We start from the raw sequence: 16,197 nt of genomic DNA, 5'->3' as shown, positions 1-16,197 counted from the left end.
CCTGAATAAGGGCCTAGTGTGTTGCATATAGTACTTGCTGTGTGATTCTTTTGATATTTTCCTCTTGTTAGGTAATGACTGGTTAGAGGCAGCTTGCCAAAATGGATTCCCAGGCACAGATCCCACAAGAAAGTAAGGTACACTGATTAGCTTTCTTGGGTTATCCTTGCCCAAAATGCTCTGCATAACTATGGCTTTCTGCATGCACAACCAAATGTCACCCATGTCTGTACAAATATTACATCATGCTGAAATATATCTCTGTCTCTGAATTTTGTCTTCAGTTTACTAACCTTCCAGAATAAGAAATCTGAACAAAGTTTTTCTTTTTCTCCTTCCTATTTTAACCCTTGACAAATTTAAGCTATTATTCAATAGTTACATGGATCAAATCAAGAAGTGCTTGATCACATGGATGAATAAATGCACTTCATAAAGAACTCGTCTGAAGCACTACTAGCTTGAATGTTTAGACAATTGTAACAATTCAAGATGCCTTCCTGGCTTTCAACATATGCTGCTGTATGACTCTCGTAGGTTTAGCGCCTCTTTTGATAAAAATAATAATAATAATAATAATAATAATAATAATAATAATAATAATAATAATAATAATAATAATAATAATAATTTAACATACGTTAAGTAAACCACAATTATGAACCAGGGCAACCTTTCTCAAGGCCAAAACTTATAATCAATACCTGTCAGCTCGGCAGTTTTGCATTTTTGGCTGTTATTACTGGTATACATACTGAAAAACAAGCACTAAACTCGTATGGGATATATATGTACTGGTATCCCATGGCTCAGTTGACAAACCATTTGTATCACACACCGAGCATCCATGGTTCAACCTCTGGCATGGGTGGAAACGTTGGACATGTTTCCTTATACGTACCTGCTGTTCTTGTTCACCTTGGGTTATCCTGTCTAACCCTCCACGTTAAAAATTCAAACAAATGTTTATTTCGCTTCCCACTAAATTGTGCACCTCACAGTATTAGTCGGTTGGTACATTTCCTCTGTGACTAAAACTCAATCTGTGACTAAGCTGAATCCAGGCCTATACAACAAAGTAATATTTTAGTCTAGGTTTGGTTGGATTCATAAATTAACCAATAGTTAACTAATAATAATGACATAAACAAGCAACTGAAATCTGGTAACATAAATATACATACTGTATATATTCATTTTAATCAGAAGGAAGCACTAAACCCATAGGGAATATAATACCGGGAAATAGGAGGCATGCAAGAAATAACCACTTGTGCAATGTTAGGAAAATTTTATATTACCTGGAGTTTACCTGGAGAGAGTTCCGGGGGTCAATGCCCCCGCGGCCCGGTCTGTGACCAGGCCTCCTGGTGGATCAGAGCCTGATCAACCAGGCTGTTACTGCTGGCTGCACGCAAACCAACGTACGAGCCACAGCCCGGCTGGTCAGGAACCGACTTTAGGTGCTTGTCCAGTGCCAGCTTGAAGACAGCCAGGGGTCTGTTGGTAATCCCCCTTATGTATGCTGGGAGGCAGTTAAACAGTCTCGGGCCCCTGACACTTATTGTATGGTCTCTTAACGTGCTAGTGACACCCCTGCTTTTCATTGGGGGGATGTTGCATCGTCTGCCAAGTCTTTTGCTTTCGTAGTGAGTGATTTTCATATGCAAGTTCGGCACTAGTCCCTCTAGGATTTTCCAGGTGTATATAATCATGTATCTCTCCCGTCTGCGTTCCAGGGAATACTGGTTCAGGAACCTCAAGCGCTCCCAGTAATTGAGGTGTTTTATCTCCGTTATGCGCGCCGTGAAGGTTCTCTGTACATTTTCTAGGTCAGCAATTTTATTCCCCAGGAAATAAACTGCTTGGATTTTAAGGGGGTCATCTTAAGTAATTACCACACATTATTACGTCAGACAATTGTTCTCATCAAAAAGTTGAATTGCACCCAAATAAACTTACTTTTAACATTTAGATATATTCTATTTAAGGTAACGAATGACATGCCCTGTGTTGTGGTCCTTACCTAACTGTGGTCTCAGACTGTCCTGGTGTGAGGTTAGACCTCATATCACCCACATTATAGTACCCACCTGATGTCTCTAACAACCTTAATGTGTAATGATTCTGGTTAAGCTTAACACCAGCTGCTTCAAGATGTAGCAACCAGCCTCACCACCTCCCTCAGGGTCGTCAACTATCCTCATCTCACCTTACTACCCTGGTAATTATAATTCCATCAATTGGTCAAATATCTTCATCGTGTGAATTTACTGAGGTAGCAGTGTGCACATAACTTGTATATAACTTCATTATTTTTATATATGCTAGTGATGAATAACAATCCCAATTAGAATGTCACATTCTTTCACTAAAGTGAGTTATCCTTTATTAAATCTACATAACGTACTTATTATGTGCCCAATAACATGTGTGTTAAAGATCACCGTGCATAAGAAATTGTGTACTGGAAGTCTAAATAAAAAGCAACTGACCTACTGCTGGAGGAGGCCATAAGACGCCCCCCACCACCTTCACTTATACTACAAGTTAATTCCTTAACATTTCACTAGTACACTCTGCAGCAACCCACCTTCAGTTTCATAGCTTGCACACAAATACCATTAACATTAATAACGGAGACGTGGGATTAAATATATATAAATTACAAATATCCTTCCACTTAATCAGCTGTTTACGAGTAATTCGTCCGAATTCTTGACTATAATGCCTGACTTGTAAGAGAAATAGAATTATATTATAGTTAAGAAACGAGGAGAGAGTAGAGAGGACATTATTGCTTAATTACCATGTTTTTTGATAGTACAGAGGTGTTGCTGTGAAGAATTATTAACGATTATGAGGAGGAGGAGAAGGAAGCGTCTTTAAGAGAGAGGAATCGGACGTACTGACACCCGCAGTAATACTCTGCTACTGATCTCTCAGCTTTCCAGGGACAGGGGAAGGGATCTTGATCCGGAGAATGGGAGCTACCCTCCACTTCCTTGGATTATACCTCGTCGCTTCCCGTTCCGCACAGGCTGTATGACCCCTGCGGATTTAACGCTGCCGCGGGGAAAATAATCTGTCCAGTATATGCAGCCCACCTCTTGCTTCCCCTCCCGGGAGGTGCCTTGATGCCGGTGAGGAGCTCTTGATCCAAGGAATTGGACTTGTTCCTAACTTTCCTTGCACTGGGCAACTTTACTTCCCATTACCTAGGTGCTAAACCCCTGTGGGTTTAGCGCTTCCCAATAATAATATAATGGAATCGGCGTTGTCATTATATTGATATTGAAGAGCCAAACCCGTGAGGGATCATGACGTGATGAATGGTTTAGAAAACCGACAAGTTGAAGAATTGAGACACTTATGCAACACATGGGAATCTTTATTGAAGAAACGTTTCGCCTCCTCTCCTTACCCATTTCTACTTTGTATTGGACTGATAAGCCACTGTGTGGCGAAACGTTTCTTCAATAAAGATTCCCATGTGTTGCATAAGTGTCTCAATTCTCCAGGGATCATGACGCTCCTGGTATGTGGGCATCAATAAGGTTTGATCCAAGGAAAGGGATAATAGGTCCAGATCCTTGGATCAACAGCCCTTCACAGGCATTATACCTGCAGAGAGTTCTGGGGGTCAACGCCCCCGCGGCCCGGTCTGTGACCAGACCTCATGGTGGACTAGGGCCTGATCAGCCAGGCTGTTACTGCTAGCCGCACGCAGTCTAACATACGACCCACAACCAGGCTGGTCAGGTACTGACTTAAGGCGCCTGTCCAGTGCCTGCTTGAAGACAGACAGGAGTCTGTTGGTAATCCCCCTTATGTATGCTAGGAGGCAGTTGAACAGTCTTGGGCCCCGCACACTTATGTTGTCTCTTATCGTGCTTGTGGCACCCCTGGTTTCCATTGGGGATGATGTTGCATCATCTGCCGAGTCTTTTGCGTTCGTAGGGAGTGATTTTCGTGTGCAAGTTTGGTGCTAGTCCCTCTAGGATTTTCCAGGTGTATATAATCATGTATCTCTCCCGCCTGCGTTCCAGGGAGTACAGGTTTAGGAACTTCAAGCGTTCCCAGTAATTGAGGTATTTTATCACAGTTATGCGCGCCGTGAAGGTTCTCTGTACATTTTCTAAGTTAGCAATTTCACCTGCCCTGAAAGATGCTGTCAGTGTGCAGCAATATTCCAGCCTAGATAGAACAAGCGACTTGAAGAGTGTCATCATGGGCTTGGCATCTCTAGTTTTGAAGGTTCTCATTATCCATTCTGTCATTTTTTCTAGCATATGCGATCGATACAATTTGGTATGGTCCTTGAAGGTGAGATACTCTTGACATGATCACTCCCAGGTCTTTGACATTAGTTTTTCGCTCTATTGTGTGGTTGGATTTTGTTTTATACTCCGATGAAGTTTTAATTTCCTCACGTTTTCCATATCGGAGTAATTGAAATTTCTCACCATTGAACTTCATGTTGTTTCTGCAGCCAATTTAAAGATTTGGTTATAACACCTTAAGAGGAATCATCTTAGGAAGCCACTGTTGTAGTGATTCTTTTTTAATGAGATTAGAAATATGATAATTATAAATAGCATAATCTACATGAGGTCCAACCAAAATTATATAAAGCTGAGGTATAACCTTAAGACGTCTATTATTATTTATGCTTCTTTATACGAAGCCAAAATTGTCTTAGCTTTACTATTGTCTTGGTTTTAAATTTCTGCTAATCAAACTCCTAAATATTTCTCGCATTCCCATTGACTAAGATCTACATTGTTTAGTTCATAAGTGTCATAGTTATTTCCTTTTCTTAAGATTAGATTATTATTATTACAATAAAAACCAAGCGCTAAACCCACAAAATTAGAGCCTTACACTTATCTACATTGAACTACACCTACCACTTCTCTGACCACATCAACCTATTTAGGTCATCCTGTACTTTTTGGCCACATCAGAAATTTGATGGCCTATTTTAGTGTCATCGGCAAACTTACTTATATGTCGCTATTTATTCATCAATGTCGTTTATGTAGACTGAACAAGGAGGATCCCACCGCTTACCCATGTGACACACCAATCATAACTGGTCCCCATTCAGATTTCTCCCCATGTTTCCACTCGGGAGATGATTCTCCACTTATTCCATGTAGTGCCACTTTCTTAATCAGTCTCCTGTGTGGAACTTTATCAAAAACCTTATTAAAAATCCATATGTACAGTACCATTCTTTATCTTAGTATACTGCCTTGAATACCTCAATGAAATTTTTTAGTAAATTCGCAAGACAGAGACATTCCTTTTGTAAAACAGTGCTAAGATTCATTGATCAAATTAGTTCTTTCAAGGTGGCTTCGAACTGTATCGGCAATTATTGATTCCATTGTCTTTCCCACGATTCAGGTTAGGCTGATTGATCTATAATTTGAAGTTATGGGTTTCTCATCCGCTTTGCAAATTGGGATCATTTTATCCATTTTCCGTTTATCCGGTGCAATACCTGTTTGTAGTGATATGTTGAAGATACTAGCTAAGGGTTTGCTATGTTCCTCCTTGTATTTCTTTAGAACACTTGAAAACAGCTCATCAGGGCTCAGTGACTTGTTTGGCTTTAGTCTTTCAAGTTGTCTGAGGATCATGTCACTAGTCTAGTGATTTTGATGTTACATAATTTATTTTCACCATCATTCACTCCATCACTGTCTTGCCAGAAGGGTGCTTTACACTACAGTTTTTAAACTGCAACATTAACACCCCTCCTTCAGAGTGCAGGCACTGTACTTCCCATCTCCAGGACTCAAGTCCGGCCTGCCGGTTTCCCTGAATCCCTTCATAAATGTTACTTTGCTCACACTCCAACAGCACGTCAAGTATTAAAAACCATTTGTCTCCATTCACTCCTATCAAACAAGCTCACGCATGCCTGCTGGAAGTCCAAGCCCCTCGCACACAAAACCTCCTTTACCCCCTCCCTCCAACCCTTCCTAGGCCGACCCCTACCCCGCCTTCCTTCCACTACAGACTGATACACTCTTGAAGTCATTCTGTTTCGCTCCATTCTCTCTACATGTCCGAACCACCTCAACAACCCTTCCTCAGCCCTCTGGACAACAGTTTTGGTAATCCCGCACCTCCTCCTAACTTCCAAACTACGAATTCTCTGCATTATATTCACACCACACATTGCCCTCAGACATGACATCTCCACTGCCTCCAGCCTTCTCCTCGCTGCAACATTCATCACCCACGCTTCACACCCATATAAGAGCGTTGGTAAAACTATACTCTCATACATTCCCCTCTTTGCCTCCAAGGACAAAGTTCTTTGTCTCCACAGACTCCTAAGTGCACCACTCACTCTTTTTCCCTCATCAATTCTATGATTCACCTCATCTTTCATAGACCCATCCGCTGACACATCCACTCCCAAATATCTGAATACGTTCACCTCCTCCATACTCTCTCCCTCCAATCTGATATTCAATCTTTCATCACCTAATCTTTTTGTTATCCTCATAACCTTACTCTTTCCTGTATTCACCTTTAATTTTCTTCTTTTGCACACCCTACCAAATTCATCCACCAATCTCTGCAACTTCTCTTCAGAATCTCCCAAGAGCACAGTGTCATCAGCAAAGAGCAGCTGTGACAACTCCCACTTTGTGTGTGATTCTTTATCTTTTAACTCCACGCCTCTTGCCAAGACCCTCGCATTTACTTCTCTTACAACCCCATCTATAAATATATTAAACAACCACGGTGACATCACACATCCTTGTCTAAGGCCTACTTTTACTGGGAAAAAATTTCCCTCTTTCCTACATACTCTAACTTGAGCCTCACTATCCTCGTAAAAACTCTTCAGTGCTTTCAGTAACCTACCTCCTACACCATACACTTGCAACATCTGCCACATTGCCCCCCTATCCACCCTGTCATACGCCTTTTCCAAATCCATAAATGCCACAAAGACCTCTTTAGCCTTATCTAAATAATGTTCACTTATATGTTTCACTGTAAACACCTGGTCCACACACCCCCTACCTTTCCTAAAGCCTCCTTGTTCATCTGCTATCCTATTCTCCGTCTTACTCTTAATTCTTTCAATTATAACTCTACCATACACTTTACCAGGTACACTCAACAGACTTATCCCCCTATAATTTTTGCACTCTCTTTTATCCCCTTTGCCTTTATACAAAGGAACTATGCATGCTCTCTGCCAATCCCTAGGTACCTTACCCTCTTCCATACATTTATTAAATAATTGCACCAACCACTCCAAAACTATATCCCCACCTGCTTTTAACATTTCTATCTTTATCCCATCAATCCCGGCTGCCTTACCCCCTTTCATTTTACCTACTGCCTCACGAACTTCCCCCACACTCACAACTGGCTCTTCCTCACTCCTACAAGATGTTATTCCTCCTTGCCCTATACACGAAATCACAGCTTCCCTATCTTCATCAACATTTAACAATTCCTCAAAATATTCCTTCCATCTTCCCAATACCTCTAACTCTCCATTTAATAACTCTCCTCTCCTATTTTTAACTGACAAATCCATTTGTTCTCTAGGCTTTCTTAACTTGTTAATCTCACTCCAAAACTTTTTCTTATTTTCAACAAAATTTGTTGATAACATCTCACCCACTCTCTCATTTGCTCTCTTTTTACATTGCTTCACCACTCTCTTAACTTCTCTCTTTTTCTCCATATACTCTTCCCTCCTTGCATCACTTCTACTTTGTAAAAACTTCTCATATGCTAACTTTTTCTCCCTTACTACTCTCTTTACATCATCATTCCACCAATCGCTCCTCTTCCCTCCTGCACCCACTTTCCTGTAACCACAAACTTCTGCTGAACACTCTAACACTACATTTTTAAACCTACCCCATACCTCTTCGACCCCATTGCCTATGCTCTCATTAGCCCATCTATCCTCCAATAGCTGTTTATATCTTACCCTAACTGCCTCCTCTTTTAGTTTATAAACCTTCACCTCTCTCTTCCCTGATGCTTCTATTCTCCTTGTATCCCATCTACCTTTTACTCTCAGTGTAGCTACAACTAGAAAGTGATCTGATATATCTGTGGCCCCTCTATAAACATGTACATCCTGAAGTCTACTCAACAGTCTTTTATCTACCAATACATAATCCAACAAACTACTGTCATTTCGCCCTACATCATATCGTGTATACTTATTTATCCTCTTTTTCTTAAAATATGTATTACCTATAACTAAACCCCTTTCTATACAAAGTTCAATCAAAGGGCTCCCATTATCATTTACACCTGGCACCCCAAACTTACCTACCACACCCTCTCTAAAAGTTTCTCCTACTTTAGCATTCAAGTCCCCTACCACAATTACTCTCTCACTTGGTTCAAAGGCTCCTATACATTCACTTAACATCTCCCAAAATCTCTCTCTCTCCTCTGCATTCCTCTCTTCTCCAGGTGCATACACGCTTATTATGACCCACTTCTCGCATCCAACCTTTACTTTAATCGTCCTGACCAGTATAATTATTGATTTCTGGGGATTTTGTTTGTATCCTCTTGTGCAAAAACAGAAAGAAAATAAATGTTGTAAAAGGCTCATGTTTATTAGTCACTAACAGTAAGCTGGCCTAAGTTACAATTAATCCTCATGGTGTCTGGTTACTCGTAGCTCAGAGGTGTGAGCGTCCGTCAGACACCCGAAAGTTAGTTAGTTTAATATGTTTATTATGCACCCCATACCCATCCTGTGGGCGGTAGTCAAAAGATTACAGAGGTACATAATTGGTCCAGGGACTGGACTCCAAAGTTTTGATAGCTGAGCAAGTTACAGAGGTAATGAACTCACAATTTACAAAGGTAATGAACTCACAATTTACAAAGGTAATGAACTCACAATTTACAAAGGTAATGAACTCCAGGTAGGTCGAAAGGTATCAGGTTCTATTACTAGGCCAGGTGAATGGGCATTTTTAGTGCACCATCTACTTATCAAGCAGTAAAAGTAGGTAAAAAAGGGAGGAAGAGAAAGGGGGCGTTTTATCGTCTGTTGTACGGTGACATTATTGGGAGAAAATATAATGCAAATGTGATATATACCATAATTGTTGGTATGAAAAAAAAAAATGAAACATGTGGAAGACGTACGTGTTATTCAGATTAAGTAGCCCCTAAAAGGTGAATACCTAATATAGTCACAATTAAATTGTAAATGTTAGATACACAGACGCATATGAGTATTAGGTATCCTTTAAAAGGGAATACCTATACTAGTGTTCGGATTTTTTCTTCCTTTAAGGGTTCCGTGCATTAAATATAATTTTTTTTCGGTAGGCTACTTGGAAAATACTTGGAGGATGTTCCAAGGGTCAGTGCCCCCCAGCCGGCGTCAAGGCACCTTATCTTGAAGGGTTAATACACAAATAAGCCGCACTTAGGAGAGAGAAGTGCGGGTTGTTTGACGTTACCCAGACAAAAACTCTACGGACATCGTAAATCTAGTTTCATCTGCTTGCACTTATATTTTCATTGTCTGACTGTTGAACTTTAGCTTCTGGGCCTTTTAAGGGTGTTGATCTACATCCTGTGTTGGATAGTTAATTGGTTTTAAAACATATTGATTGTACATAGTTTTAAAGATTGCATGTAGCCTGTACGCCACCAGTTAATTATTACATTCATGTGGAATGCTGAACCATAGTATTCAGGATTTCAGATTGGACAGAAGGAAGGCGGGGCATAGCTCCAATTTCTTTGATCACAAGCCCCTCACTGGCATCAAGGAACCTCCCTTGAGAGGTCACCACAAATCAGTTATTATTATAATCATAACGAAGCGCCAAACCCTTAAGGGTTATACAGCGCTGCATCACAAGCCAAGAATCTCTACAACAGGTACCTCTCAACATATATGCACTGAGAGACATCCACCTTTCGGTGCATATATACTTAACAAAGACGTACATCTTTTGTTGTGTGTAACCTATGCTACAGATCCTGTGCCCCATGAAGGTTTTGATCAACAATTTCAGCATGTTGAGTCGAAGTTCCTGGGTCCCTTAAGGATGTTGGTCTACCCTTTTGACTTCTACGAAGGCTGTAGGTATCTTGAGGGTGCTAAGCTGCAGCTGTCTCTTGAGGATTTTGAGGTACATCAACTATGCCTCTGGCCGGGATTGAAGTAGATGGGGGAGGGTGAATGTTATTGGATACTTCTCACTGCTGCAAACCAAACACCGTCAGAGGATTTAGAACCATCAGTGTACACTGCATTGGCATGATAATAAGACCGGAAGTGATTGAGGAAAAGTGAGCAAGAAGTAACTAAGTATTTGAGCTTTCGTGCACGGCAATGGGGAAGAACAGACATGAACTGTTGGAACCTCCCAGGGAGGAAGAGAAAAGTTGGATGCTAGATGAACATACAAAGGAGGCAACTGAAGGGAAATCAAGAGCGAGTGAAGATGAAGAGAAAAGGGACGGAGTAAACAGGAGCGGTGAACAAATAATGGACCTGTACTAACGTTCATTATTATTCTATATGTAGAAGGATCGTGAAGGTCATGAAAGCAGATAAAATAACAGAAGCAATGGGCATCATTCACCTCTGCACATAGGCTCTCTCGACAGGAGAGGAGCAAAAATCACCTAGAAATAAACGTAATCTCTAATGATGAATGGTGATCAAGTTTAGAAAGCGTTGCAGGAGAGGCTGCAGAATATATCTGGTCGCCATAGTTTAGTTTCGATAAAATTAGGGCTGAATGCAGTCGAAGATGAGTTTGATGGTCATCCCTCCCCCACCACCATGAAAAATGAGCGAGAGTATCAAAGAGGTTCAGCCGGCTATGGAAAGTTGATTTCAGGGAGGTAATGTGAAGTTTCCAGGACAGCCGGCGATCAAACAGGAGGCCCAGAAATCTGACCATATCACATTCAGGAATACGGAAGTCATACAGGTACAATGGAATAACAGAGACAACAGAACGTCTGGTGAAAGTAACATGGTGCGTTTTAGCATCAGAAAATTTAACCCATGCATAGTGGCCCAATGGGGAACACGGTTGACAGCATTCTGGCAACAGTCAGCGCCTACACAGGCTATAGCAGTCATCGACATGAAGTGATGGCCAAATATTAGATGGGAGAGCAGAGGCCAGATCATTTATAGCTAGTAGAAAAAGAGTGGTGCTAAACACACATCCCCGAGGGACACCTTCAGCTTCGACGAAGTCCAGGGAAAGCAAATTATTAAAGGGAAGTATACTGGTAACATGCAGCGGTAGGTGTCTATGGACTAGGAGGATTAAAAAAGTCTACATGTGGAGGCAGCGGAAGACGAGTCAGCAGCGAAGGATTGAACCACTGTGAGAAAGGAGTTGTGTAGATGGTTTAGAAAAGTGAGGACGAAGAGGAGTGATGGGAGGTAGATCGGTGAACATCATTAGTTTTTGTCTCCTCAATGTATTCGGAGATAACTTCAAGCGTTTCAGAAGACAAGGAAGTTGCAGGTAGTATGGCATCAGGGATTGAAGGGGAAGGATGAGCAAAAATCGGAGAGACGATGGAAGTTACCAAAGAAGGGGGGGAGGATGAGAAGTTAAAGTTAACCTAGGAGGGGACAGGAGAGGAAGAAACTTTGGAGACAGAAGAGTGAACTGTATGAAGGGGACGATGAACCTCCACATTTGTAACAGACAGTAAGAGGTAAAGTACTTGGCACAGAAACTGGTTAGTTTAATATTTTTATTATGCACCCCATACCCATCCTGTGGGCGGTAGTCAAAAGATTACTGAGGTACATAATGGGTCCAGGGACTGGGCCCCAAAGTTTTGATAGCTGAACAAGTTACAAAGGTAATGAACTCCAGGTAGATCTGGTAATGAGCTCCAGGTAGATCTGGTAATGAACTCCAGGTAGATCTGGTCACAATCATGACCAAGTTACAAAGGTAATGAATCATCTACACATCTATACATGGTCACAATTAGAAAATGGAAAGGAAAAATGTTTGGGAAGGATAAATGAAGGAGGGGCTAAAGGAGATTTGAACTTTGGGGATGTTTTAGACTGGAGAAGTAGAAAAGCAAAGGGAAGGTATAGTTGCAGGAAAGGAAAAATGTTTAGGAAGGATAAGTGGAGGAGCTAAAGGAAATTTGAACTTTGAGGATGATTTAGACTGGAAAAGTAGAGAAGCGAAGGGAAGGTGTAACTGTTGGAGGATTTGTAGACATAGACACATGCGAGCGAGATGAAGACTCGAGGACAGTTTGAGGTGACGAGGTAGGGACCTCGGAGTCTAGGGCTGCAAAAGAGTTAGAAAAAGAAGTGACCATAGAAGTTGTGAGCACAGAGATTGTGAAAGTAGGTACCACCAAGGTTGGAGACCGCTTAGTAACTGTGAACAATTATGAGAGTAAATCACTTGCAGGAGGTTTACAGGGCATTACCTGAATTATTACCTGCAAGTAATTTGGTTGAGATAAGTTTGACTTTAGTCACAGTAGGTCACTGAATTGCAACTCGTTCGATACCCACTTCTTCACTACTTTCACAAAAAGCTAGACCTGCCATTAAATTAATGATTATAAAATTAAAACCAGCTACTCTGATACATTGAAGTTTAGTGGACTCTATTAAATTAGGTTTGCTGGATACACAAATTATAATTGGTATTAACACTCACCATTTAACTGCTGGAAGACAATGCTGATGGAACACACCCTAGCTATACCCTAGCAGATAGGATTTACAAAGGCCAACAGAAAAACTACTGTACATTATGGGTAATAGTCACTTAGCTAAGGTGTGTTGTTGGGAAGGAGTCATTGAAGTCCTCTATTTTCATCCTCCACATGCAGTTCTTGAGGTCCCACAAATTTCCTGTCCCAATTCTTCAGCAGGAACGTGTCAGCAATTTCTAAATTATGAATTGAGGCCAATATACATCAGTCTGGCCTCAGAAGATGCTGAATTATTAGCAGAAGTTCCCACGACAACCAGTGTTCACTTAGCAGCTCTTCTCCACCCCCCTCGCTTCAAATTTCTCGAAAGGGTTAAATCAGCATCACATTGTATTATTATTATTATTATTATATTATTCATTTATATGTTCTTTATTTAGGAAATTATGTAAAAAAAAAATTCCACAGTAACTGTAGAATAAGAAAAATCATGGAAATATCCTTTGGAGGCAGAACGAGAGATTGCCATGGCATAAGTGAAACACTCTTTCTCTTTGAGACAGCAGATTTCTTGTTTTATTAAGTAAACTTGGAAACGGCACGAATAAGCCGAGTGAGCCTCAATACAATTAAGGCATTCTCCTATGGACCTGCAATATTTTGCTGGTTGGCTGAAGTACCAGCAATTTCTACACTGTTATGGTGTAGGGATTGACTCCAGGTTTTGTAAATGGTGTACTGCATTATAAATTGAGGACAGAAGCTCTCAACAGTCAAAAGTTAAGCAAGCTACATTGCATCTCCGCCTGCGGGCAGGTAGTACATAAGCGTTCACTTTGAGAATTGGGAGGTCTTGGAGCTCAAGTTGCTCCAGAATGTCAGCATCACATGTCCGGAAATCATGTTGAACAATGGTGTGAAGCAGAACTATGGTACCACTGCAAGAATTGAGAGGAATGTGTTTTCAAATCGTGACAGGAATATCGTCTATAGAGGTAAGAAGGGAAAGATTGTGAGCCTGGATAGCATTTAGTGCCTTGAAGACGCATGCACCACACTTAAGAGCATATTATTATTATTATAATCAAAAAGAAGCGCTAAGCCACAAGGACTATACAGCACTTAAGAGCATAAAATGAAATACTTTCACCAACATGGAGCAGGAGTGCCTTGCAGATACTATGATCAGAAAGAGAGTCAGTGGGAGATGTTGGTTGCAGAGTGAAAAACTTAGTCCATTGAGTACTTTGAAACATAGTGTGTAAGGGAAGTGAATGTCATGCTAGTCTTTTCTGGGAAGAACAAGAAGTAATTGAAGCAGTGTCATCAGTTAATGGTTGTGGTCATTAAGTGTGGGAGTGGAGATGCTCTATCACGAATTGTGCAGGTGATCTGAAAATCGTTGCACCATAGAGGGAGAAGCCGGAAGAATGGTCAAAGACATGCGGAGGTCAGAGGTATCAAAGGAGTTAGGCAGAACCCCAGTACCAGGGGCGGGCAATGAGATGTCACCTGCAGAAGATACCAGTGTTTTAGAGAAGTCTGAAGAATGGTCGTATAATATAATGAGGCAGGGTTGGAAGAAGGCACTGCAGCAGAAAGGGGTCCGGGTGGAGAAGTATCATGGTCTTGGGACTCCATGGTTGGGTCACTTGTCTTTTGTTTTTCCTAAAAAAAAAAATAAAAAAAGCAAAACAAGCTAAAAAAAAAAAATGGAAAAAACCTGGAGGGGGAGCTCCTAGGAGGAATGAAAGGGCCACAAATCCTCCCTTGCACCCAAGAGGACCTCAGTGTGGCCAGTAGTGCAGATGCAGCATGGAACCTGTGCCATACCCTACCTTTGATGCCAGTAAACTGGCAATCCAGAATAACAGCCTCACAGCCACTGAGCCACCTTGGCAGGCAGAAGAGAGAGCGGTCAGAAACCTGCCATAAGGCATACTTCCTCCTGCTACCATCTCCCAGAATCCGACAGGCAGCCTCCAGAGATACACCCATCACCCGAAAGACATCACAAGCTGCCCCCTGGAAGACTGGAGAGGGGATTGGGATATTCCCTGATGATCCAGATTCCGTGGCAAACTATACCGCCACCAAGGACCTCAACGGAACAGGACAGGCGATTCTCATCTCCGTCCTAGGAGCTAGAATTCGAAAGGGAAGGACCCCAAAGGTCAAAAGTAGGAGAGGGAGGGAAGAGAAAGGAGAAGAGATGGGAAGGATTGGGTAGGGAAGGGGAGGACTAGGGGAGTAATTAGGTTCAGTCAGAGGAAGAAAACCAAGGGGTCAAATTCCTCAAACCAAAAGCCTCTTCACTGCGCCAAGGAGCCTCCCTTGAAAAGAAGTCGAATTGAAACATCATAAGTTTGTCTCTTTTGTTTCAGTCACAGTATTGTGCTTTATAATCACTGATTATTTTATTTTTTATTTTAATCAAGGGATGCACTAAACCCATAATGGTCATACAGCACCTTGGAAATGAGATGCATTTGGGTTCAATTCAAATAGGCACCTGCTCTGAATTATTATGGTACAGTATATTATTATTATACTGTACAGTAGTCACAACTAAGCGCTAATACCACCAGGGTCCCGGTACAGTACAGTATATTAAAAAAAATTCTGACAATTTAAAGATTTCTGTCACAAACTGAGAATGCCCTCTTCCTACATTTTAAGTATTTTGATGGTACTGTACATGGCCTTGGAGGATTATCCTCATTGCTTCATTCTGATTTTTTCCCAGTCTTCCAAATGTTATGTCAGATATTAGTGCATGAAATTCATTTTATGGCTTGATGCAGCCTATAAAGATGCACCTAATAGGTCTAAGTAATGAATCCCAACATTTTGTTAGCTAAATTGCAGCAGTAATTAGCTATTTATAAATGGATTATTATTATTATTTATAATATTGGGAAAGTGCTAAACCCATATAGGTCATAGTGTCTGGGGAAATAAAAGGCAATCAGGCTTGATTCAAGGAAGGGGTGATAGGTCAAATTCCTTGGCTCAAGTTCTCCCTCAACCTTGAAGGGTTCAGTAGCAGTATGTATTAATGAGTTAACACAATAAATTAAGCCATATAAACACTACAGTGGAGCTTATTCAGTGTTACAGACACACTTATCTAAAGGATTGGGCATTAATGCTTTATTACAAATTGCCATGGACTAGTTAAGATTATGAAGACTAATGTCAAGATCTGATGTATGCAAAATATTTTTTTTTTAACAAGTTGGCTGTTTCCCACCAAGGCAGGGTGACCCAAAAAGAAAGAAAATCCCCAAAAAGAAAATATATCTTCATAACTCTGATATGCATATGTGGATCTACTGCCCATCCCTTGGTAGAACAGCCACAGCCTTGTGCCCCTAGCCTCTTTCTGTGTTGATGATGGTCAGTGGTTACAACAAATCCAAATAGTGGGATATCACATCCAAGATACAGTGGAACCTCAAAAATAGAACTGCTCCCAACACAACCAATTAT

General features: G+C 41.1%; 1 protein-coding gene across 1 annotated transcript in view; it reads right to left on the bottom strand.

Moving 5' to 3' along the window:
• Nucleotides 1-2,739, bottom strand: part of LOC128686277 (oxysterol-binding protein-related protein 11) — a 121,629-nt gene extending 118,890 nt beyond the window's left edge. Inside the window, exon 1 of the mRNA XM_070086001.1 lies at nucleotides 2,594-2,739. Coding sequence (XP_069942102.1) covers nucleotides 2,594-2,605 — 12 coding nt within the window. The 5' untranslated portion in view covers nucleotides 2,606-2,739. The remainder of the gene's footprint in view (nucleotides 1-2,593) is intronic.
• Nucleotides 2,740-16,197: the final 13,458 nt, after the last annotated feature.

Source organism: Cherax quadricarinatus, chromosome 17, assembly GCF_038502225.1.
Source record: "Cherax quadricarinatus isolate ZL_2023a chromosome 17, ASM3850222v1, whole genome shotgun sequence".
NCBI classification, from domain to species: domain Eukaryota; kingdom Metazoa; phylum Arthropoda; class Malacostraca; order Decapoda; family Parastacidae; genus Cherax; species Cherax quadricarinatus.
Note: the sequence above shows the minus strand (reverse complement) of the source record. Positions and strands in the feature narration are given on the sequence as shown.